This window comes from Trachypithecus francoisi, unplaced genomic scaffold (assembly GCF_009764315.1).
Source record: "Trachypithecus francoisi isolate TF-2019V2 unplaced genomic scaffold, Tfra_2.0 Lachesis_group5, whole genome shotgun sequence".
Taxonomy (NCBI): Eukaryota; Metazoa; Chordata; class Mammalia; order Primates; family Cercopithecidae; genus Trachypithecus; species Trachypithecus francoisi.
Window position 1 is genome coordinate 145,866,497 of NW_022681470.1, and position 23,357 is coordinate 145,889,853.

General features: G+C 51.9%; 1 protein-coding gene across 2 annotated transcripts in view; it reads right to left on the minus strand.

Annotated features, from left to right (window-relative positions):
• Positions 1 to 3,331: 3,331 nt before the first annotated feature.
• ATCAY (ATCAY kinesin light chain interacting caytaxin) overlaps positions 3,332 to 23,357 on the minus strand; it is a 47,360-nt gene continuing 27,334 nt past the window's right edge. The window contains exons 5-13 of one of the 2 annotated variants that reach the window (XM_033197695.1): positions 22,032 to 22,217; positions 21,561 to 21,663; positions 20,085 to 20,216; positions 18,519 to 18,605; positions 14,350 to 14,448; positions 11,873 to 11,908; positions 10,464 to 10,535; positions 8,544 to 8,576; positions 3,332 to 3,843 (exon numbers count right to left, since the gene is read on the minus strand). In XM_033197695.1, the coding sequence (XP_033053586.1) occupies positions 3,834 to 3,843; positions 8,544 to 8,576; positions 10,464 to 10,535; positions 11,873 to 11,908; positions 14,350 to 14,448; positions 18,519 to 18,605; positions 20,085 to 20,216; positions 21,561 to 21,663; positions 22,032 to 22,217 (758 nt within the window). In that variant the 3' untranslated portion in view covers positions 3,332 to 3,833. The remainder of the gene's footprint in view (positions 3,844 to 8,543; positions 8,577 to 10,463; positions 10,536 to 11,872; positions 11,909 to 14,349; positions 14,449 to 18,518; positions 18,606 to 20,084; positions 20,217 to 21,560; positions 21,664 to 22,031; positions 22,218 to 23,357) is intronic. The other variant, XM_033197696.1, reaches the window with a different exon arrangement.

Consider the following 23,357-nt stretch of genomic DNA (forward strand, 5'->3'; position numbering starts at 1 on the left):
AGCCAGCCCCTCCAGGAAGGGCCCCTGGCCTGACATCACAGGACAGAGGGTGATACGGCCAGGTGGGCTCACACCTGCCAGTTCTCTCCGTCCACCCAGCGGGTACATTGTGCGGCGGCCATGTCATACCCACCTTGATGTCTGTGTCACCAGCAGGTCCCAAAGTCCCAGGCATGGACGATGGTGCAACTCCTGTTGCACCTGGAGTTGGAGGTCCAACTCCAACCCTTCGAGAAGCACGGTCTCCCAGTTCTCCGCAGCCGTCAGAGGGCCACAGGTCCCCCCAGCTGTGGGATGGGGTGACTGTAGCTATAGGGCTCAGGATCAGGCGTCAGAACCCTCACTCACTGCCCGTGTGACCCTGGGGGAGCCATGTCATCGCTCTGTGCCTCAGTTTCTCTCTCAGTAACATGGCAACTGTACTAGGTTGGCAGAGGCTATTATTATTATTATTATTATTTTGAGACCAAGTCTCACTCTGTTGCCCCAGGCTGGAGTGCAGTGGCACGATCTCAGCTCACTGCAGCCTCTGCCTCCTGGGTTCAGGTGATTCTCCTGCCTCAGCCTCCCGAGTAGCTTGGACTACAGGCGCCCACCACCGCAACTGGCTAATTTTTGTATTTTTGGTAGAGACGAGTGTTTCACCATGTTGGCCAGGCTGGTCTGGAACTCCTGACCTCAGGTGATCCTCCTGCCTCCGCCTCCCAAAGTGCTGGGATTACAGGCATGAGCCACTGAGCCCTGCCTGTTACTAGTATTGAAAAGGAACAAACCTCCCTTCTCAGTGATAATTTCTTTATTCCACATAAAAATCCCCCCAAAGCTCATGGAGACGATGCCTTAACCTCACGACCGTCATCAATCATAATGATCATTTCTGTTCTGAAAAACCGCAAAACTCATCGTTCGAAGGATGGGCGTGCTGGCCAGGACTTTGGGGGAGGGCTTATGATTGATGCATCCCATGTGTCACCAGAAGGAAACCCAGCGTCCTTTTACAAGGAGGGGTTGGGGTCCATTGCATTTTGGCCAAAACCACACCCCCCACCCTGATACAAATCCATCTCAAAGCCCATCTGTGGGTGGTGCAGTTTGCAGCTGGGAACGGTGGGCCCGGCTCTTCCACCTCGGCATGCCTGCCGACAGGTGGCCTCGCCGGGGGTCTCTTTTGCTCTGGAGGGTCCGCTGGGGCTGAGTTGGGGTCTTCAGTTTCGCCTGCCTGTTGTCTGTGACTGCTGGTGATCCAAAGGGGCGTGGGTGAGCCACGGTATAACGGGCGGTACCCCCGGAGTTTCTGGTGGGGCCAGAATGTTCAGCCGGCAGGCACCTTCTGGGTCAGGTCGAGCCTCACTTGTCACTTGGCTGCTGCTGTAGACACTCAATTATTTGGTGTCCGATTGGGTGGAACAAGTTCTTTCCTGTCCCTGTCTCCTGTCTGTGACTTGGAAGCGGCGCCCCCAGTCTTCTATGAAGATTAAGGCCCAGGAGTTCTTGTCACTGTCGGGTTAGAATGATTCATGCTGGAGCCATGTGCCTTTGGTCACCAGGGACACATCGTGGCAGCTGGGCCTGGCTGGCATCTCTCTGCTGGAGCCTCTCTCCTCAGGGCAGTCTGATAAGCAGGCTTCCGTCTTTTTTTTTTTTTTGAATCAGAGTCTCACTCTGTCTCCCAGGCTGGAGTGTAGTGGCACAATCTGGGCTCACTGCAAGCTCCGCCTCCGGGTTCCAGCTATTCTCCTGCCTCAGCCTCCCAAGTAGCTGGGATTACAGGCATCCACCACCACACCCAGCTAATATTTGTATTTTTAGGAGAGACAGGGTTTCACCATGTTGGCCAAACTGGTCTCGAACCCCTGACCTCAGGTGATCTGCTTGTGTTGGTCTCCCAAAGTGCTGGGATTACAGGCGTGAGCCACCATGCCCGGCCACTTCTGTTATCTTGTGTTGGCTTTGGCAGTGGCACCATTCACTGGGGTGGGAATTCGGGACAGGGTCTCGCTCTGTCACCCACGCTGGAGTGCAGTGACTTGATCTCGGCTCACTGCAGCCTCTACCTCCTGTGCTTAAGCAATCCTCCTGCCTTAGCCTCTCAAGTAGCTGGGATGACAGGTGCACTCCAACATGTCCAACTAATTTTGTTTTTTTTTTTTTTTTTGTAGCCATGGGGTCTTGCTCTATTGCCCAGGCTGGTCTCCCAAACTGCTGGGTAACAGATGTGAGCCACACCTGGCTGAGTTTGGGACCTTCTGAGCCATGCACGGATCTCAGTTCTGCAGGGCCGGCTCCAGAGCCTGGAACTTAGGCAGATTCTCAGAACACCTTTTATAAAAGGAGGTGCCCTGAGCAGGGGCAGGGGAGAGGCAGGTCCACGGCAGCAGGGTTTGCTGGAGAGCAGTTGGGAGAGACCCATCCATCAGCCTCTGCTTCTCAGGCTCCACGTGACACAGCTGGTTCCAGGACATGATTTTTTTTTCTTTTTTTTTGTTTTTTGTTTTTTGTTTTGTTTTTGAGATGGAATCTTGTTCTGTCGCCCAGGCTGGAGTGCAGTGGCTCGATCTCAGCTCACTACAACCTCCATCTACCGGGTTCAAGTGATTCTCCTCCCTCAGCCTCCCAAGTAGCTGGGATTGCAGGCATGCGCCACCATGCCTGGCTAATTTTTGTATTTTTAGTAAAGATGAGGTTTCACCATGTTGGTCATGCTGGTCTCGAACTCCTGACCTCAGGGGATCCGCCCACCTCAGCCTCCCAAAGTGCCAGGATTACAGGCGTGAGTCATCGTGCCTGGCCTAGCCTTCTCTTAAATGCTTCCAGAGACAGAGAGCTCACTGCTTCTAGAGTCCATCTGACCAGTGACTGGCATTTGGACCACATTAGAAAAGTCTGTCTTCTTTTTCCAAGGGAAATTTGCCTCCCGAACAAGAACCCGCTGGATACCCTGTATCTTCCTTTTGCTAGGTCTATTTCAGAGCCAGCTTCTGAGCCTCTGCTATTCCAACCCGGAGCAGCGTTGGCGTGTCCCAGCCCGATGCCGGGTTGGGGGAGCAGTGAGGTCCACATATCTCATTCCTTGGTGGGAGGTATTGACTGGGTTTGCCCTGTGGCTTGGCATCTGAGTTAAAGGGGCTTGAGAATGTTCTAGATTACCGGGGTGTCGTTTTGCAATCAGAGGACCAGGATGGTTGGCAGCAGCTCTTCTTGTGCAATGGGCTGTGATCCTCTCAAAGGAGCTGGGTGTCATTATGAGCGAGAAGGGGGCGGGTCAAATGAAAAACCACGGGTGTGAATTCTGGACGTAAGGTCGGAGGCCAGGAGGTACCTCGGGACGTGGCCCTCCTGGGGGGTTGAGCTTCTAGGTCCGGGGCCGCGTTCTGGGGGGAAAGGCACAGGAAAGGATGCAGACCCAGCCGGGGTGGTGGTGGGCGTCTGTGGCTCCAACCCAGAGCGGGTGACAAGCAAGAGGAGGGTCTTGAATCTTGTATCCAGCTCTGACCACGGCGGCTGCGAGCAGAAGCGGAGGCCACCGATGCCACGCGGGCCACCCCCTGCACTTCTTGCCTTCCTCGGCTGAGAGTTTGTGAGTGTGGTAGGGTGAGGGGCTCAGAGCTGGGCCGTTTTCTGGAACGCACACATAGTGCATCGTTAAAAAAAATACAGTGTTTTCAAGCAGCTGAAAAGGATGCTGGGTTTCAGAGATGAACGGAGGGGCTGGCACCCTTGGAAGACTGGGACTCAGGATGAGGCAGGATGAGATCTGGGGCCAGTGGGCGTCTGACAGAGGTTTCCTGGCATCTGGAATCTTCTTTTATGTCCTTCGTTATGCTCAAGTCGCCTCAGGACATGCTAGGGAGGGAAAGACACAGGCCAAGTTATTACTGTTAATGTTAAAAGTGCAAAATGCTCTCTTCCACATGTATGTAATCCAAAAGAATGATCCCACCCGGCATGGGTGAGCTCCCAGCAGCAAGAGTGGCACATGCCCTTCAGGGCCTGGCTCCTGCCATGTACTTTCTAAGTGTGGCTCTGAGGGCCTCCTTCCTGGTACCTCAGCAGAACAGGCCCTGGAGACTGGCACCCTCAATCAGCCTGGAGGGAGGCTTCAACCCACCTACCCATTCACTCATCCATCCAACCAACCATACAACCACCCACACATCTATCCATCCATCCATCCATCCATTCACACACTCACCCACCCATCCATTCATCCATCTGCCCACCCATGCAGCCACTCACTCATCCATCCATTCACCCGTCCACCCACACATCTATCCTCCATCCATCCATCCATCCATCATCCATCCACACACTCACCCACCCATCCATTCATCCATCTGCCCCCCCATCCATTCATCCACTCACTCATCCATCCATCCACCCGTCCACCCACACATCCAACCACCCATCCATCCACCCACCCATCCATTCATCCATCTGTGCACCCATCCAGCCACTCAATCATCCATCCATCCACCCACCCACCCACATATCCATCCATCCATCCATCCATCCATCCATCCATCCATCCATCCACCCACCCACCCATCCACTCATCCATCTATCCAACCATCCATCCATCCATCCATCCACCCACCCATCCATTCATCCATCTGCCCACCCATCCATCCACCCACTCATCCATCCATCCATCCATCCACCCACCCACTGACTCATCCATTTATCCATCCACCCATCCATCCAACCAACCATACAACCACCCACACATCTATCCACTCATCCATCCATCCATCCATCCATCCACTCATCCATCCATCCATCCATCCATCCATCCATCCATCCATCCACCCATTCATCCATTCATCCATCCACTCACCCATCCATTCATCCATCTGCCCACCCACCCATCCACCCACTCATCCATCCATCCATCCACCCACTCATCCATCTATCCATCCACCCATCCATCCATCCATCCATCCATCCACTCATCCATCCATCCATCCATCCATCCATCCATCCATCCATCCACTGACTAATCCATCTATCCATCCACCCATCCATCCAACCAACCATACATCTATCCACTCATCCATTCCATCCATCCACTCATCCATCCATTCATCCACCCATCCATCCATCCATCATCCATCCATCCATCCATCCGTCCACTCATCCATCCACTCATCCATCCATCCATCCATCCACCCACCCATCCATCCATTCATCCATCTGCCCACCCATCCCGCCACTCACTCATCCACCCACCCACCCACTCACCCATTCAACTATCCATCCATCCATCCATCCATCCATCCATCCATCCACTCACCCACCCACCCATTCATCTACCCAACCATTCATCCAACCAACCATTCATCTACCCATTTACCCATCCATCTGCCTACCCATCCATGTATCCATCAATCCATCTTTCCATCCCTCCACCCATCCATTCATCCACCCATCCATCCACAGAATCAACCTCCACCCATCCATCCATCCATCCACTCCACTCATCATCCATCTATCCTCCCATCCATCCACTCATTCATTCATCTATCCATCATCATCCATCCATCCTTCCATTCACCCACTCATCCATCCATTTATCCATCTGTCCACTCATCCATCCATCCATCCATCCATCCATCCACCTATCCATTCATCCATTCATCTATTGCTTATTAAAATTCCTTCTTTTGTGTTTTTAATCTTTTAAAACATGCTTATTATATCTTCTCCACCTAAGGATCTCCAGACAGGATCTAATCCTTCTGTTTGTTTTCTCTGCTGTCTTTTGCTCATGGTGGATGATTTCCTTGTGTTTCCTGTCTGCATATGTGAACTCATCTCCAGAGAGCCTGGGTTGAGGTGGTCTTTTCAGAAATGCATTGAGAACTTGCTTTTACTCAGTGCTCCTGAAGCAGCACTGTTCTAAGGCCCTTTTTGATGTTTATTTCTTAGCTTGGAGCTTCCTGGGTCACATGGATAGTAAGACATAGAGATTTATAGATTTGTATAAAACTGTGTGGTCGGCTGAGCACAGTGGCTCACGCCTGTAATCCCAGCACTTTGGGAGGCTGAGGCGGGAGGATCACGACGAGGTTGGGAGATCGAGATCATCCTGGCTAACATGGTGAAACTCCGTTGCTACTAAAAAATACAAAAAATTAGCTGGGCATGGCGGTGGATGCCTGTAGTCCCAGTTACTCGGGAGGCTGAGGCAGGAGAATGGAGTGAACCCGGAAGGCAGAGCTTGCAGTGAGCCGAGATCACGCAACCACACTCCAGCCTGGATGACAGAGCGAGACTCCATCTCAAAAACAACAACAACAACAACACAACAACAAACAACTCTATGGTCAAGGATAAATCCCACACATTTTAAAGAAAAGTTTAGGCCGGGCGCGGTGGCTCAAGCCTGTAATCCCAGCACTTTGGGAAGCCGAGACGGGCGGATCACAAGGTCAGGAGATCGAGACCATCCTGGCTAACACCGTGAAACCCCGTCTCTACTAAAAATACAAAAACTAGCCGGGCGAGGTGGTGGGCGCCTGTAGTCCCAGCTACTCGGGAGGCTGAGGCAGGAGAATGGCGTAAACCCGGGAGGCGGAGCTTGCAGTGAGCTGAGATCCGGCCACTGCACTCCAGTCCGGGCGACAGAGCGAGACTCCGCCTCAAAAAAAAAAAAAAAAAAAAAAAAGAAAAGTTTGGTCCTTCCCTGGCTCCTGGGAGTAACCTCTAAACTCTTGGAGCATCCTGCCTGGAGTGTCTCTGTGGGTCATGCCAGATAGTCTATGCTAACTGATATGGTTGGACTGTGTCCTCACCCAAATCTCATCTTGAATTGTAGTTCCTGTAACCCCCCTTGTGGTGGGAGGTACTCAGTGGGAGGTAACTGAGCCATGGGGGCGGTTACCCCCATGCTATTCTTGTGATAGTGAGTTCTCACAAGATCTGATGGTTTTATAAGGGGCTTCCCCCTTTGCTCAGCACTTCTGTCTCCTGCTGTGCAGTGAAGAGGTGCCTTCCGCCAGGATTGTAAATTTCCTGGGGCCTCCCCAGCCATGCAGAACTGTGAGTTAATTATACGTCTTTTCTTTATAAATTACCTAGTCTCGGGTATTTCTTCATAGCAGCATGAGAACGGACTAATACACTCACAACGTGACTTAGGGTGGGAACTTGGGCCACGTGGCATCAGCTCGATCTGTGCAGGGGCTGGAGGCTAAGAACAGCCATGCAGACAGTCAGCCAGGTGTATGTAGTTGACTCTCAATGAACACCCTGGCCACTAAGGCTTGGGTCAGCTTCTCTAATTGGCAGCACTTTGTGTGTTTTGCCACACATCCCTGCTGGGAGTAATAAAGGCTGTCCACACAACCCCACTGGGAGAGGACACTGGAGGCTTCCACCCGATCTCTCCTGGATCCTGCCCTATGCACCTCTTCCTTTTGTTGATTTTTTTTTTTTTTTTTGAAACGGAGTCTCGCTCTGTTGCCCAGGCTGGAATGCAATGGTGCAATCTCAGCTCACTGCAACCTCTGCCTCCCAGGTTCAAGCAATTCTCTTGCCTCAGCTTCCTGAGTAGCTGGGACTCCAGGTGTGTGCCACCACGCCCAGCTAATTTTGTATTTTTAGTAGAGATGGGGTTTTACCCCGTTTGGCCAGGCTGGTCTTGAACTCCTGATTTCAAGTGATCCACCTGCCTCAGCCTCCCAAAGTGCTGGGATTACAGGCATGAGCCACCATGCGCGGCTTTTTGCTGATTTTTAACTGTACCCTTCTACTGTAATAAACCATTCCACTGTGATAAACCATAACCGTGAATATGACAGCTTTACTGAGCTCTGTGAGTCCTCCTGGCAAACCATTGCATCTGAGGGTACTCTTGGAAACTAACACACAGGGAGGCTTTCTTTTCTTTCCTTTTTTTTTTTTTTTTCTTTTTTGAGACAAAGTCTAGCTCTATTGCCCAGGCTGCGGAGTGCAGTGGTACGATCTTGGCTCGCCTGGCTAATTTTTGTATTTTTTGTAGGGACGGGGTCTTGCCATCTTGCCCAGGCTGGTCTTGAACTCCTGATCTCCAATGATCCGCCTGCCTCAGCCTCCCAAAGTGCTGGGATTACAGGCGTGAACCACTGTGCCCGGCCACAGGGAGGCTTTTCTTGGCATCCAGAACCAAGTGGAGAATCGGAGGCAGAGTGTGGACAGTCTGCCCTTTTGTGGCATCATATCCTGGGCTTCGGGGACCCTGGCTCTGTGTGGGTTTTTCCTTGAGGGCCGCTCCACTGCATACCTCTGGGGCCTCATTTGCATCCTGGTCTAGGTAATGGCGCCCCCTGGAGTTGTGCAAGGACGGCCTGCCTGGTTAAGGGAACCACCACCTCCCTGTCTCCCAGGTGCCGCATCCCCCACTCCCAATAAGTCACGGGGCAGTTTTCCTGGGATTAGGCTCCCTGCCTGCTTTATATTCGCTGGCAGCTGATTCGATTTTCTGTCCCTCTAGAGAACCCTGACTAAGACAGGTCCAGGCAGGACATGTTGAAAACAGCACGAAGACCACTCTGCGTGACACCCACCTTGTTTCCTCATCTTCTGTGACTGGAGCAGACCTGTGGAGGAGAGATGGAGACTGGGCATTGTTTGCTTATTTGGGAGCCTGGCCATTTCCTTTTTTTTTTTTTTCTTTAACTTGATTTTTTTTTTTTTTTTTTTTTTAAAGATACAGGGTCTTGGCTGGGTGCAGTGGCTCATACCTGTAATCCCAGCACTTTAGGAGGTTGAGGCAGGCTGATCACTTGAGGTCAGGAGTTCGAGACCAGCCTGGCCAACATGGTAAAACCCTGTCTCTACTAAAAATACAAAAAGTAGCTGGGCGTGGTGGCGGGGGCCTGTAATCTCGGCTACTCGGGAGGCTGAGGCAGGAGAATCACTTGAACCTAGGAGGCGGAGGTTGCAGTGAGCCGAGATGGCACAACTGGACTCCAGCCCCTGGGCGACAAGAGTGAAAATCTGTCTTAAAAAAATAAAATAAAATAAAATAACAGATACAGGGTCTTGTGATGTTGCCCAGGCTGGAGTGCAGTGGTGCAATCATGGCTCACTGCAGCTTCCAACTCTGGGCTCACTCCCACCTCAGCCTCCCAAGTAGCTGGGACTACAAACTACACACCATCATGCCTGGCTAATTTTTAAACTTTTTATAGTGATGGAGTCTCAATATGTTGCCCAGGCTGGTCTTGAACTCCTGGCCTCAAATGGTCCTCCTGCTTTGGCCTCCCAAAGTGCTGGGATTACAGGCGTGAGCCACACTGCCCATTCTTGGGCATTTTCTACCTGTTGGTGGAGGCTGTAAGCCCTGTGAGGACCGACACTGCTGTACCTGGTACAAAACAGATGTTGGTGTGCATCTGCTGCATAACAAATTAGCCTGAACAATCAGTTTTGAGAAAATTGGCCAAGGCCCTTCACTAACACAAAATGAAGCCAATAAAATTGCTCAGGGTCTGCTGGACTTGGGGAGTCTGAATCTATCTGCTGGGACTTGGACAAAGGTCACCTTTCGTCATTATGATAACATTGAGATTGTGATAATATGGGAACATTGTGAAAACTTTTTTTTGAGACAGAGTCTTGCTCTGTTGTCCAGGCTGGAGTGCAATCATAGCTTGCTGTAGCCTTGACCTCCTGGGCTCTAGCCATCTGCCTACTTCACCCTTCTAAGTAGGAACTACAGGTGTACATCACCACACCTCGATATTTATTTATTTATTTGTTTATTTATTATGAGACGGAGTCTCGCTCTGTCGCCAGGCTGGAGTGCAGTGGTGTGATCTAGGCTCACTGCAAGCTCCGCTTCCCGGGTTCAAGTGATTCTCCTGCCTCAGCCTTCCAGGTAGCTGGGACTATAGGCGCAAGCCACCACGCCCAGCTAATTTTTGTATTTTTAGAAGAGATGGGGTTTCACTGTGTTAGCTAGGATGGTCTTGATCTCTTGACCTTGTGATCCTCCCGCCTCGGCCTCCCAAAATACTAGGATAACAGGCGTGAGCCACTGCGCCCGCCCGATAATTTTTATTTTTATTTTATTTATGTATTTATTTTTTTGAGATGGAGTCTCACTTTGTCGTCTAGTGCAGTGGTGCTATCTCGGTTCACTGCAACCTCTGTCTCCTGGGTTCAAGTGAATCTCCTGCCTCAGCCTCCCAGGTAGCTAGGATTACAGGCACCCACCACCACACCCAGCTAATTTTTGTATTTTTAGTAGAGATGAGGTTTCACCATGCTGGCCAGGCTGGTCTCGAACTCCTGACCTCATGTGATCCGCCCGCCTTGGCCTCCCAAAGTGCTGGGATTACAGGCGTGAGCCACCACGCCCAGCCACTTAGTTCCATTTTCTGTCCTTAAACAAGGACCCGCCTCCTACCTAGCCTCCCCCAAGGGACTAGGCAGCCTCCCGTGACTGTCAGCTCTCTGCCCATAGTCCCCTGCACACCTACCTGTTTTCCACTGGTGCCACCTCTGGCTTCTCTTCAGACCTGGGCATCACAAACTCCGGCTGGGGCCTCGCGCTGTGGACAGAGAGAACGAGGTGATGAGGGTGACTAGCCCAGCCAGGCCAAGGGGCTCTCGGCTAGTATTGGCCTCTCTGATTTTCCTGTCCCTGGGACCTGTTTTCCGAACCAGTGAGACGTTCCCCACCTTTGCTATTTGAGAAAACTTCTAGGACCAAGACTCTGTCTTACTTGCCTCTGTTTCCCTTCAAAGCTGACATTGGACCTGGCATGATAAAGGCTGTTTTTTTTTTTTTTGCTTTGAAAGAGGGTCTTGCTCTGTTGCCCAGGCTGGAGTGCAATGGTACAATCATGGCTCACTGCAGCCTCAACTTCCTGGGCTCAAGCAGTCCTCCCAATTCAGTCTTCCCACAAGTAGCTAAACTACAGACGCATGCCACCACATCTGGCTAATTTTTATTTTATTTTATTTTTTTGAGACAGAGTCTTGCTCTGTCACCCACGCTGGAGTGCCATGGCACGATCTCGGCTCACTGCAACCTCTGCCTCCGGGTCCAAGTGCTTCTCCTGTCTCAGCCTCCCAAGTAGCTGGGATTTCAGGCACGCACCACCATGCCTGGCTAATTTTTGTATTTTTGGTAGAGATGGGGTTATTCCATGTTGCCCAGGCTGGTCTCCAACTCCTGCCCTCACATGATCCTCCTGCCTCAGCCTCCCAAAGTGCTGGGATTACATCCTCCCAAAGGGCTGGGTGAGCCACTGCGCCCGTCCTGACTTTTATGCTTTATGGAGCATGAAGTCTGTGCGCAACCTTTTTTTCCCAAGGGTCCCTCATCTTGCACAATAACCTCCAAGGTGGTTGTTAGCATTTTATTTGCTTAATGTAACCTTGCAGCTAAATGCGGGAGCCAGGATTTGAACCCAGGTCTGAGTTTAACGTCCTTGCCAGAAGGGTAGCATCTTTTTTTTTTTTTGAGACGGAGTCTCGCTCTGCCGCCCAGGCTGGAGTGCAGTGGCCGGATCTCAGCTCACTGCAAGCTCCGCCTCCCGGGTTCACGCCATTCTCCTGCCTCAGCCTCCCGAGCAGCTGGGACTACAGGCGCCCGCCACCTCGCCCGGCTAGTTTTTTGTATTTTTTTACTAGAGACGGGGTTTCACCGTGTTAGCCAGGATGGTCTCGATCTCCTGACCTCGTGATCCGCCCGTCTCGGCCTCCCAAAGTGCTGGGATTACAGGTTTGAGCCACCACGCCCGGCCAAGAAGGGTAGCATCTTAAGCCCTGCACAGGACAATGGTCCCTGCTGCCTGGAAGTCACTGGGTTTCCCTAACTGAGAGTCCAGCTCAGCCCCCCGCTGCCCCGACCCAGCCCCAGCAGACACCACTCTGCACACACCTCTCCCTCCTGGCCTTCAGTCTTTCCTCTTCGTATCTGAAAGAAAGAAAAATATGTCAGAGATGACCTTCCTTTTTCCCCTGAGATACACTTTCTGGGGGAATTCCTTTTCCTTTTCAACCAGAGAAACAAGCTCTCTTTTTTCTTTCTTTTCTTCTTCTTTTTTCTTTTCTTTTTTTTTTTTTTTTTTTGAGATGGAGTCTTGCACTGTCGCCCAGGCTGGAATGCAGTGGCACGATTTGGCTCACTGCAACCTCCACCTCCTCGGTTTGAGTGATTCTCCTGCCTGAGCCTCCCAAGTAGCTGGGACTACAGGCACCTGCTACCACGCCCAGCTAATTTTTTGTATTTTTAGTAGAGATGGGGTTTCACTATGTTGGCCTGGCTGGTCTCAAACTCCTGACCTTGTGATCCACCCGCCTCGGCCTCCCAAAGTGCTGGGATTACAGGCATGAGCCACTGCACCTGGCCCATAGATGCATTTTTGATTATAAATGTTTATGTGTTGGCCGGGCGCGGTGCCTCACGCCTGTAATCCCAGAACTTTGGGAGGCCGAGGCAGGCGGATCACCTGAGCTCAGGAGTTTGAGACCAGCCTGACCAACATGGTGAAACCTTATCTCTACTAAAAATACAAAAATTAGCTGGGCGTGGTGGCAGGTGCCTGTAATCCCAGCTACTTGGGAGGCTGAGGCACAAGAATCGCTTGAACCTAGAAGCCGGAGGACATGGTGAGTCGAGACTGCGCCATTGCACTCCAGCCTGGGTGACACAGCGAGACTCCGTCTCAAAACAAACAAACAACAACAAAAAACAGGCTCGGCACGGTGGCTCATGCCTGTAATCCCAGCACTTTGGGAGGCTGAGGCGGGCAGATCACCTGAGGTCAGGAGTTCAAGACCAGCCTGACGAATATGGAGAAACCCTGTCTTTACTAAAAATACACACACACACACACACACACACACACACACACACAAATTAGCCGGGCATGGTGGTGCATGCTTATAATCCCAGCTACTTGGAAGGTTGAGGCAGGAGAATTGCTTAAACCCGGGAGGTAGAGGTTGTGGTGAGCCAAGATGGCACCATTGCACTCCAGCCTGGGCAATAAGAGCAAAACTCCTTCTCAAAAAAATAAATAAATAAATAAAATTAAAATAAAAAAAGAAATGGTTAAGATGCCAAGTTCTATGTTACGTGTATTTTACAATAAAAAAATGTATGTTTAAGGAGATTTTTGCAGCATGAACCTAGGGGAGGTGTTGATGATGTAACGTTCAGTGAAAAAAGAACAGGACTTGATACTGCCCATCCGTTCCCCAAGCTCCAGGTCCCTGAGGGGCTCCAGGAAATAAATTGGTGGGTTCTAAGTCCCCCCATTCCAAGTCTGCGTTTCCCCTCCTTGCTGGCTGCTGGCAGCCAGGGGGACCCAGTAGGGGGGTGTTGGGGTGGTATGGTTTGAGTGTATCTCCACCCAAATCTTTTTTTTTTTTTTGAGATGGAGTTTCACTCTTGTTACCCAGGTTGGAATGCAATGGTGAGATCTCGGCTCACCGCAACCTCTGCCTCCCGGGTTCAAGCGATTCTCCTGTCTCAGCCTCCTGAGTAGCTGGGATTACAGGCATGTGCCACCACACCTGGCTAATTTTTGTATTTTTAGGAGAGACGGGGTTTCACCATCTTGGCCAGGCTAGTCTCGAACTCCTGACCTCAGCTGATCTGCCCGTCTCAGCCTCTCAAAGTGCTGGGATTACAGTGCTGGGATTACAGGCGTGAGCCACCTTGCCTGGTCTCTCCACCCAAATCTCGTCTTGAATTGTAGCTCCCATAATTCCCTGGTGGTGTGGGAGGGACCTGGCGGGAGGTCACTGAATCACGGAGGCAGGTCTTTCCTGTGCTATTCTCGTGATAGTGAGTAAGTCTCACGAGATCTGATGGTTTTATAAAGGGGAATTTCCCTGCGCAAACTGCCTCTCTTGCCTGCAGCCGTGGGTGATATGCGCTTTCCACCATGACTGGGAGCCACCCCTTCCAAGCCGTATGGAATTGTGAGTCCCTTACCTTAAACCTCTTTTTTAAATTAATTTATTTTTTTGAGACAGAGTCTCGCTCTGTTGCCCAGGCTGGAGTGCAGTGGCGCGATCTCAGCTCACTGCAAGCTCCGCCTCCCGGATTCACGCCATTCTCCTGTCTCAGCCTCCCGAGTAGCTGGGACTACAGGCGCCGCCACCTCGCCCAGCTAGTTTTTTGGTATTTTTAGTAGAGACGGGGTTTCACCGTGTTAGCCAGGATGGTCTCAATCTCCTGACCTCGTGATCCACCTGCCTCAGCCTCCTAAAATGCTGGGATTACCGGCGTGAGCTACCGCGCCCGGCCCCTTAAACCTCTTTTGTAAACTGCCCTGTCTCAGATGGGTCTTTATCAGCAGTACGAAAATGGACTAATACGGCGGGGAGGACTGTGGGGCCACTCACTGCAGGACGCAGTCTGGGATCTGGACGTGTTCCATGGGGATGAGTTGTTCCAGGTCTTCCAAGCTGTGCACATACTGGATCTTGTTGATGAACTTGACGCTGGTAGGGGGAGAAGGAGGGAGAGGTCTGAAATGCAACCCGTGGGGTGGGGGTTACCTAGGTCCAGACAGAGCCATGGCGACAGGCATGCCCACAGGACCCCACTCCAGGATGCCCCAGGGCAGATGACAACACCTCCCTTGCGCCCGATGACAGCCTTAATTCACCTGCACCTCACGTATGGGGTGGAGACCCCGGGTCTGCCCCGAGGCCCTTGCAAGCAGGGCCATGCACTCATTGCAGGCCAGGGGTTCCTGCAATGAGGATCTTGTTGGAAGCAAGTCAGGAGGCGGGGATATGGTCTCAGGCTCTACAGGCTGTTTTACCATCATCTAAAAGTTGCTCGTCTGTGTTAATTTTCCCCAAGAATGCTTTCCCTCCATGTCACTGCACAGGATGGCACAGCCAACACTCAGTTGGGCACAAGAAGGGGGCACGTGGGGCTGCCAGTTGATTCTCGTTTTTTTTTTTTTTTTTCTTGAGACAGAGTCTCGTTCTGTCACCCAGGCTGGAGTGCAGTGTTGCAATCTTGGCTCACTACAACCTCCGCCTCCCAGGTTCAAGCGATTTCCCCTGCCTCAGCCTCCCGAGTAGCTGGGACTACAGGCGTACATCACCACTCCCGGCTAATTTTGTATTTTTAGTGGAGATGGGGTTTCATCATGTTGGCCAGGCTGGTCTCCAACTCCTGACCTCACATGATCTACCCGCTTCTACCTCCCAAAGTGCAGTCAGGAGCCACCCGCCTGGCCCAATTCTCTGGATGAATGGTTCTTTCCTGTCCAGCCCTGAACTCTGGCCATCTGGTACCACATGGTGTTTCGTCACCAGCACGTCATGGTATTTTTTTTTTTTTTAGAGACGGAGTCTCACTCTGTCACCCAGGTTGGAGTGCAGTGGTGCAATCATGGCTTACTGCAGTCTCGGCCTCCTGGGCTCAAGTGATCCTCCTCCCTCAACCTTTGAGTAGCTGGGATCACAGGTGCGTGTCACCAGGCCTGGCTAATTAAAAAAAATGTTTTTTGGCCGTGCGCGGTGGCTCAAGCCTGTAATCCCAGCACTTTGTGAGGCCGAGATGGGCAGATCACGACGTCAGGAGATCGAGACCATCCTAGCTAACACGGTGAAACCCCGTCTCTACTAAAAATACAAAAAATTAGCCGGGCGAGGTGGCGGGCGCCTGTGGTCCCAGCTACTCGGGAGGCTGAGGCAGGAGAATGGAGTGAACCCAGGAGGCAGAGGTTGCAGTGAGCTGAGATCCGGCCACTGCACTCCAGCCTGGGCGACAGAGCAAGACTCCATCTCAAAAAAAAAAAAAATGTTTTTTGTAGAGATGGAGGTCTCGCTCTGTTGCCCAGACTCGTCTTCAACTGCTGGCCTCAAGCGACCCTCCTGCCTCAGCCTCCCAAAGTGCTGGAATTAGAGGTGTGAGCCACTGTGCCCGGTGTTTTATGGATATTTTTAGAGGTTACAGATTTATTTAAATTATTTATTTATTTATTTTTGAGACAGAGTCTTATCCTGTCGCCCAGGCTGGAGTGCAATGGTGCAATCTCAACTCACTGCAACCTCCGCCTCCAGGGTTCAAGCGATTCTTCTGCCTCAGCCTCCCGAGTAGCTGGGATTACAGGCATGCGCCACCATGCCTGGCTGATTTTTGTATTTTAGTAGAGACGGGGTTTTACCATGCTGGCCAGGCTGGTCTCGAACTCCTGACCTCAGGTGATCCACCATCTTGGCCTCCCAAAGTGCTGGGATTACAGGCTGAGCCACCGCGCCCAGCCACATGCCGAATGTTTAGATCATCGTGGCACAAATAGAAATTTCCTTTTCATTTATATAATCGTGAAACCTCAGGGTTGTAGAGGAGCCCATAATCAGCCTCCAGTCTCATTGGCTTTTAAATGGGGATAGCTTACAGCTCCTTCCCCCTTTGTAGAGTCAAAAATTACACCTTCAACATTCTCCATGGCCAAATAAACCAAAAGTGATAGAATTTAATTCTTTTATTATTTATTTATTTTGGAGACAGAGTCTTGCTCTGTTACCCAGACTGGAGTGCAGTGGCCCGATCTTGGCTCAGTGCAACCTCTGTCTCCCAGGCTCAAGCAATTCTTGTGCCTCAGCCTCCCGAGTAGCTAGGACTACAGGCGTGAGTCACCACTAATTTTTGTCATTTTTAGTAGGGATGGGATTTCGCTGTGTTGGCCAGGCTGGTCTTGAACTCCTGACCTCAAGTGATCCACCTGCCTCAGCCTCCCAAAATGCTAGGATTACAGGCCTGAGTCACCACACCCGGCCGTATTAAAAAAAATTTTTTTTCTTGTAGAGACAGGGTATTGCTATGTTGCCCAGGCTGGTCTCGAACTCCCGGGCTCAAGCGATTCTCTCATTTTGACCTTCCAAAGTGTTGGCATTACAAGCGTGAGCCATGGCGCCCGGTGAAGAATAGAATTATTGAGTTGGTGCAAGAGTGATTGTAGTTTTTGTAATGAAAAGCGTGGCAAGAACGCCCATTATTTTTGCACCAACCCAATATCTATATTAAAGGCAAAGGCAGGCCGGGCGCGGTGGCTCAAGCCTGTAATCCCAGCACTTTGGGAGGCCAAGACGGGCGGATCACGAGGTCAGGAGACTGAGACCATCCTGGCTATCACGGTGAAAGCCCGTCTCTACTAAAAAAAAAAAATACAAAAAACTAGCCGGGCGAGGTGGCGGGCGCCTGTAGTCCCAGCTACTCGGGAGGCTGAGGCAGGAGAATGGCGTAAACCAGGGAGGCGGAGCTTGCAGTGAGCTGAGATCCGGCCACTGCACTCCATCCTGGGCGACAGAGCGAGAGACTCTGTCTCACAAAAAAAAAAAAAAAAAAAAAGGCAAAGGCAATCTATGTTACTGAATTCTGGAATATAGAGGAGAAAGTGCAGTTCTTTTAGATGGAAATGCGTGTTTGCCATTTTGCCTGCGTGATTCATTATTAGAGCAAATGATCCATAATTAGTGTATTCCTCATCTCATTTCGCTAATATGTAAATAAGCCCTTTCAGGGTACTTAGCAGTCCTTGAAAACAGCATGTTTAAAGAGCCTGCCTTGAAAATCGTGCCTGCTGTGAATCTGTTCTGTCGTGCAAGGGAGAGTGAAGCCCTTGTCTCTTTCACTCATCCCAGATTTGTAACTGGGAACATGAACATTAGGAATCTTTATTCAATTCAGTGTTTTGCATCAGATTAAATTAAATTTGCATGACATTTTATTGGATTGAATAAGGCATTTAACATGCCTAATTTTATTTCACTTGATCTGTTTTACTCTATGCTTAACATAGTAACTATGATATACATTATAGAATATACATAGTTTTACATTTTAAATTGTTATTAATCATATTATTTATTTATGCATATATATTTTTTATTTTTATTTTATTATTTATTTATTTGTTTTAATTTTTTTTTGGAGACGGAGTCTCGCTCTGTCGCCCGGGCTGGAGTGCAGTGGCCGGATCTCAGCTCATCGCAAGCTCCGCCTCCCGGGTTTATGCCAGTCTCCTGCCTCAGCCTCCCCAGTAGCTGGGGCTACAGGCGCGTGATGCCATGCATGGCTGATTTTCTTTTGAGACAGGGTCTCACTCGGTCACCCAGGTTGGAGTACAGTGGCTTGATCACGGCTCATTGCAGCCTTGACCTCCTGGGCTCAAGCCATCCTCCCACATGAGCCTCCCAAGTAGCTGAAACTACAGGTGCACACCATCATGTCCTGCTAATTTTTGTATTTTTTGTAGAGATGGGGGTTTTGCTATGTTGCTCAGGCTGGCCTCAAACGATCCTCCCACCTCAGCCTTCTGAGTAGCTGGGATTACAGGTGTGAGCCACGGTGCCTGGCTGTGTGCAATTTAAAACTGTTTAAAGCAATAATGTGTATTCATCATAGAGAAGCTGGAACATGCAGATCAAACACACACATGGATGCACACACACGCACACACGTGCACACACAAATGCATGCACACACACACACACACACACACACACACACGGGCCACCAGACTCGGGTTGTAGCCTCCTCGTCTCACCTGATGAAAGGGCGAGAGATGGCCAGCACAGTCCGAATGAACCACGAGGGGTGGACGATGATCAAGGACTTCAGGTTTTTCCGCAATCTGTGTGGGGCCGCAAAGGAAGCAAGATGGGCTCCTGGGGCGAGCCCTGGGGAGGGAGGAGTTGGGTGGGACGGGAGAGCCACAAGCAAGCATTCGTCACTTTGCTCATTCCACATGTGGTCTCCAGGTACCTGTCAAATCCCTGTCCCCATCCAAGACATGGGGGTCCCATGGTGGGATAAAGACACACCCTTTGAGTCCCTAAGACCCTAAGGTGGATGAGGTAGATAGAGACCCCATGGTGCAGAGCAGGTGAACCAGGTTGGCAGTTATTTGAGCAGCCAAGATTGTATTTTTTTTTTTTTTTTTGAGACAGAGTCTCGCTCTGTCGCCCAGGCTGGAGTGCAGTGGCGCGATCTCGGCTCACTGCAAGCTTCGCCTCCCGGGTTCACGCCATTCTCCTGCCTCAGCCTCCCGGGTAGCTGGGACTACAGGCGCCCGCCACTGTGCCCGGCTAATTTTTTGTATTTTTAGTAGAGACGGGGTTTCACCGTGGTCTCGATCTCCTGACCTTGTGATCCGCCCGCCTCGGCCTCCCAAAGTGCTGGGATTACAGGCGTGAGCCACCGCGCCCGGCCCAAGATTGTATTTTCACCACCTAATGTCCTAGGAGGGACCAGCCTGTACTTGGAGCCTCCCTCCACTAACCAGGGTGCAAGGATGGATTGGCTGGCTCAATTTTAATGTCACTCTGAGGCTATTTACGATAACCCAGGGGTGAAAGCAACCCTTGTCCATCAAGATGAACGGAATGGATAAACCAAATGTGGTATGTCCGTGCAATGGAATATTATGCAGCCATGAAAAGGAAGGAGGCTCTGACAAAGCCTACAATGTGGATGCACCCTGAGGACGTCACACTCAGTGAGGAAAGCCAGATACAAAAGGACAAATCCTGTGTGATTCCAGTCCTAGGAGGTCCCTAGAGTCATCAGATTCATAGAGACAGAAAGTAGGATGGGGGGGTGCCAGGGCCTGGGGAGAAGGAATTGGGAGTGACTGTTCATGGGGACAGAGTCTTGCTCTGTCGCCCAGGCTGGAGTGCAGTGGCATGATCTTGGCTCACTGCAAACTCCGTCTCTTGGGTTCAAGTGATCCTCGTGCCTCAGCTTCCCAAGTAGCTGGGACTACAGGCATTCATCACCATGCCCAGCTAATTTTTGAATTTTTTTAGTAGAGATGGGATTTCACTATATGTTGGCCAGGCTGGTCTTGAACTCCTGACCTCAGGTGATCTGCCCACCTTGGCTTCCCAGAGTGCTGGGATTACAGGTGTGAGCCCCCTCGCCCAGCCTATAAGATTTTCTGTAGAGACAGGGTCTTGCTGTGTTGCCCAGGCTCGTCTCAAACTCCTGGGCTCAAGGGACCCTCCCACCTCGGCCTCGCGAAATGCTGGGATTCCAGGTGTGAGCCACCAAGCCCGGCCCCCTGTGTGATTTTCATGCCCCCGCTGTGCATCCTGAGGCATCCCCACCTCACCTCCGATCGATCATCTGGTAGCACTTTTTCAGCCAGCCGATTCCTGGCATTCTTCGCCGGGGCGTAGCGCCGTTCAGGTACACGATCATGTAGTCCTCAGCCACCAGGAGCTCTAAGCTGCTGATGACGTACCTGCTCACGGGGCACAGAAGGCAGGGACCCAACATGGAGGGGTCCAGCGTCAGGACACCTGCGGTGCCGACCCCGCCTGCCTCCACCCCTGCCCTGGCTGGGCCAGCCGTACCGGTCCAGGTGTTGTCTGCTGTCCTGGCGGACTGCAGAGTGGGAGCAGATGTGGATGATCCCAGCACACTCCACATGAGTGTCAGCGGGCAGCCTCCTAGGGCAGTTACCCTTTTATTGACTCTTGTTTTTTTTTTGAGACGGACTTTTGTTCTTGTCGCCCAGGCTGGAGTGCAGTGGTGCGATCTTGGCTCACTGCAACCTCCGCTTCCTGGGTTCAAGCGATTCTCCTGCTGCAGCCTCCCTAGTAACTGGGATTAAAGGCACCTGCCACCAAGCCCAGCTAAGTTGTTGTATTTTTAGTAGAGACAGGATTTCACTATGTTGGCCAGGCTGGTCTCTAGACCTTGCTTTTTTTTTTTTTTTGAGACGGAGTCTCGTACTGTCACCCAGGCTGGAATGCAGTGGTGCCATCTTGGCTCACTGCAACCTCTGCCTCCCGGGTTCAAGCGATTCTCCTACCTCAGCCTCCTGAGTAGCTGGGACCACAGGTGCCCGCTAATATGCCCGGCTAATTTTTGTATTTTTAGTAGAGACGGGGTTTCACCATGTTGCCCAAGTTGGTCTCAAATTCCTGGACTCAAGCGATCCTCCCACCTCAGCTTCCCAAACTGTTGGGATGACAGACGTGAGGCCTTGTGCCCGGCTTGAAGATGGAAATCTTATTAGTAACAATGATAAGAGTTGTCATGATTGATGAGCTCTTCATATCAGCTATCAGGTGCTGTGTATGTATTGCCTGTATCTGTCATAATAAAATGACACCTGTGTGTCTTTGGGCAAGTGACTCAACCTCTCTGTGCTCAGGGTGCTCACCCGTAGAATGGGAGGCAATGGTGTCTACCTTACAGGGCTATGGTCAGGGTGGGATGTGTTAGCAGATGGGAAGCACTTAGCCCACAGCTGCCACAGAGTTAACTGCTCAGTAAATGATAGACAAGAGGACGAAAAGGAGGAAGAGGAGAAAAGAAGGGAGAGGAAGGGGAGGAGGAAAAGGAAGGGGAGGAGGAGGAAGAGGAGGAGGACGGTGAGGAGAACAGGGTGGCCCAGAAGGAAAGCCACGGTGAGCCTCAGGGCCAGCAGGGACTCAGATCAAGGTCTATGGCCGCCACGCCCTTCCTTGGTGCCAGGCAGGCTTCCTAGGCCCACAATGCAATCCTTGCAGCCTGGTGCCCCTGCGTCCAGGGAGGCGTCAGACCTGGCCCGAGGCTGACCATGCAGGCAGGGACTCACAGGAAGAGGTTCTCCATGATGTAGTGGTAGTCGGGGAGGCTGCTGTCTGGAAGGAAGCAGGCTGCAAAGACGATGATGGCGTTGAGGCCTTCGCCATAGTACCCTGCGGAGAGGCAGCCGGTCGGCAATGTCAGACGCCTCTCCCAGCCCTGAGCTGCCTCCTGCGTACCACCCACCACGTCCCGGTGCCCACACGCTCGGGAGGGCAAGGCCCTGAGCCACAGCAGCCAGCGACCCCTCAGCCAGTCTCTGCCTCCGGTGGGGAGTGACAGTGACCATCAGGAGCCCCCACTGTGCCTGCCTGGCCACGCACGCCTTGCCCACAGTCCGTCTACCCCAAGCAAGTTGACGGCTTAACATCCCAGTGCATCAGACAAAGAGACTGAGGTTCAGAGAGGGGCACTGATGAGCCTCCTGTTGCCCCGCGGGCCGGGCTGGAGCCCCAAGGGGGAGCTAAGGGGCGGGTCTCACCTCCGTGGGTGACTACTTTCATGTAAGGTCGGATCATGTGCAGGTCTATACGGTGTTCTTGCTCCCCAATGATCACTGTCCGCCACAAGCGCCCGTTGGCGGCACTGCCGTCCTCTGTCGTGCCGTCCCCAAATAGATCCGCGCTGTCCCCGGGCATGTTCTTGGCGGTGGCCACGGGGGTGTCATCTAGAAGCAGGAGGGGAAGAGTCACATGGACGTGAGTCCAGATACCTCCCGCCCTCCCGCTCGGCCTTCCTTCCCCTCTCCCATGTCCCTTGCTTCCGGGACCCACACGTCCTTCGCTTCTCCCCGCCTGGCTGCCCTGCTGACCCATTTTCCTCTCCCACTCCCCCTTCAAGGCGTGGCTCAAATGCCGCCTCCTCCAGGAAGCCTTTCTGGACATTCCCTTTGCTGGCCTCCCAGGGTGCTCTGTTGGTTAAGGACCTGTGTCCTGGAGCTTCTCAGAGCTGGTGAACGCATCTGCTTCATCAAACCACGAGGGCACTCGGGACATGCGTGCCTGGGTTTTACTCTCCCAGGAGCCTGGCACACAGAGAGCAGTCCTCATGCCTCAGCCTCCCAGATACCTGGGACTACACTTGGGCACCACCACACCCAGCTAGTTTTTGTATTTTTGTAGAGATAGGGTTTCAATATGTTGCCAAGGCCAGTCTCAAACTCCTGGCCTTAAGCGATCCTCCTACCCTGGCCTCCCGAAGCTCTGGGATTACAGGCATGAGACACTGCATTGTGCTGAATTCTTTTCTTTTTTTTTGTTTTGTTTTTTTTGAGACGGAGTCTCGCTCTGTCACCCAGGCTGCAGTGCAGTGGCCGGATCTCAGCTCACTGCAAGCTCCGCTTCCCCCAGTTCACGCCATTCTCCTGCCTCAGCCTCCAAGTACTGGACTACAGGCGCCCGCCACCTCGCCCGGCTAATTTTTTTTTTTTTTTTTTTTTTTTGAGGCGGAGTCTCGCTCTGTCGCCCAGGCTGGAGTGCAGTGGCGCAATCTCGGCTCACTGCAAGCTCCGCCTCCCGGTTCACGCCATTCTCCTGCCTCAGCCTCCCAAGTAGCTGGACTACAGGCGCCCGCCACCTCGCCCGGCTAGTTTTTTGTATTTTTAGTAGAGACGGGGTTTCACCATGTTAGCCAGGATGGTCTCGATCTCCTGACCTCGTGATCCGCCCGTCTCGGCCTCCCAAAGTGCTGGGATTACAGGCTTGAGCCACCGCGCCCGGCCTCGCCCGGCTAATTTTTTATATTTTTTAGTAGAGACGGGGTTTCACCGTGTTAGCCAGGATGGTCTTGATCTCCTGACCTCGTGATA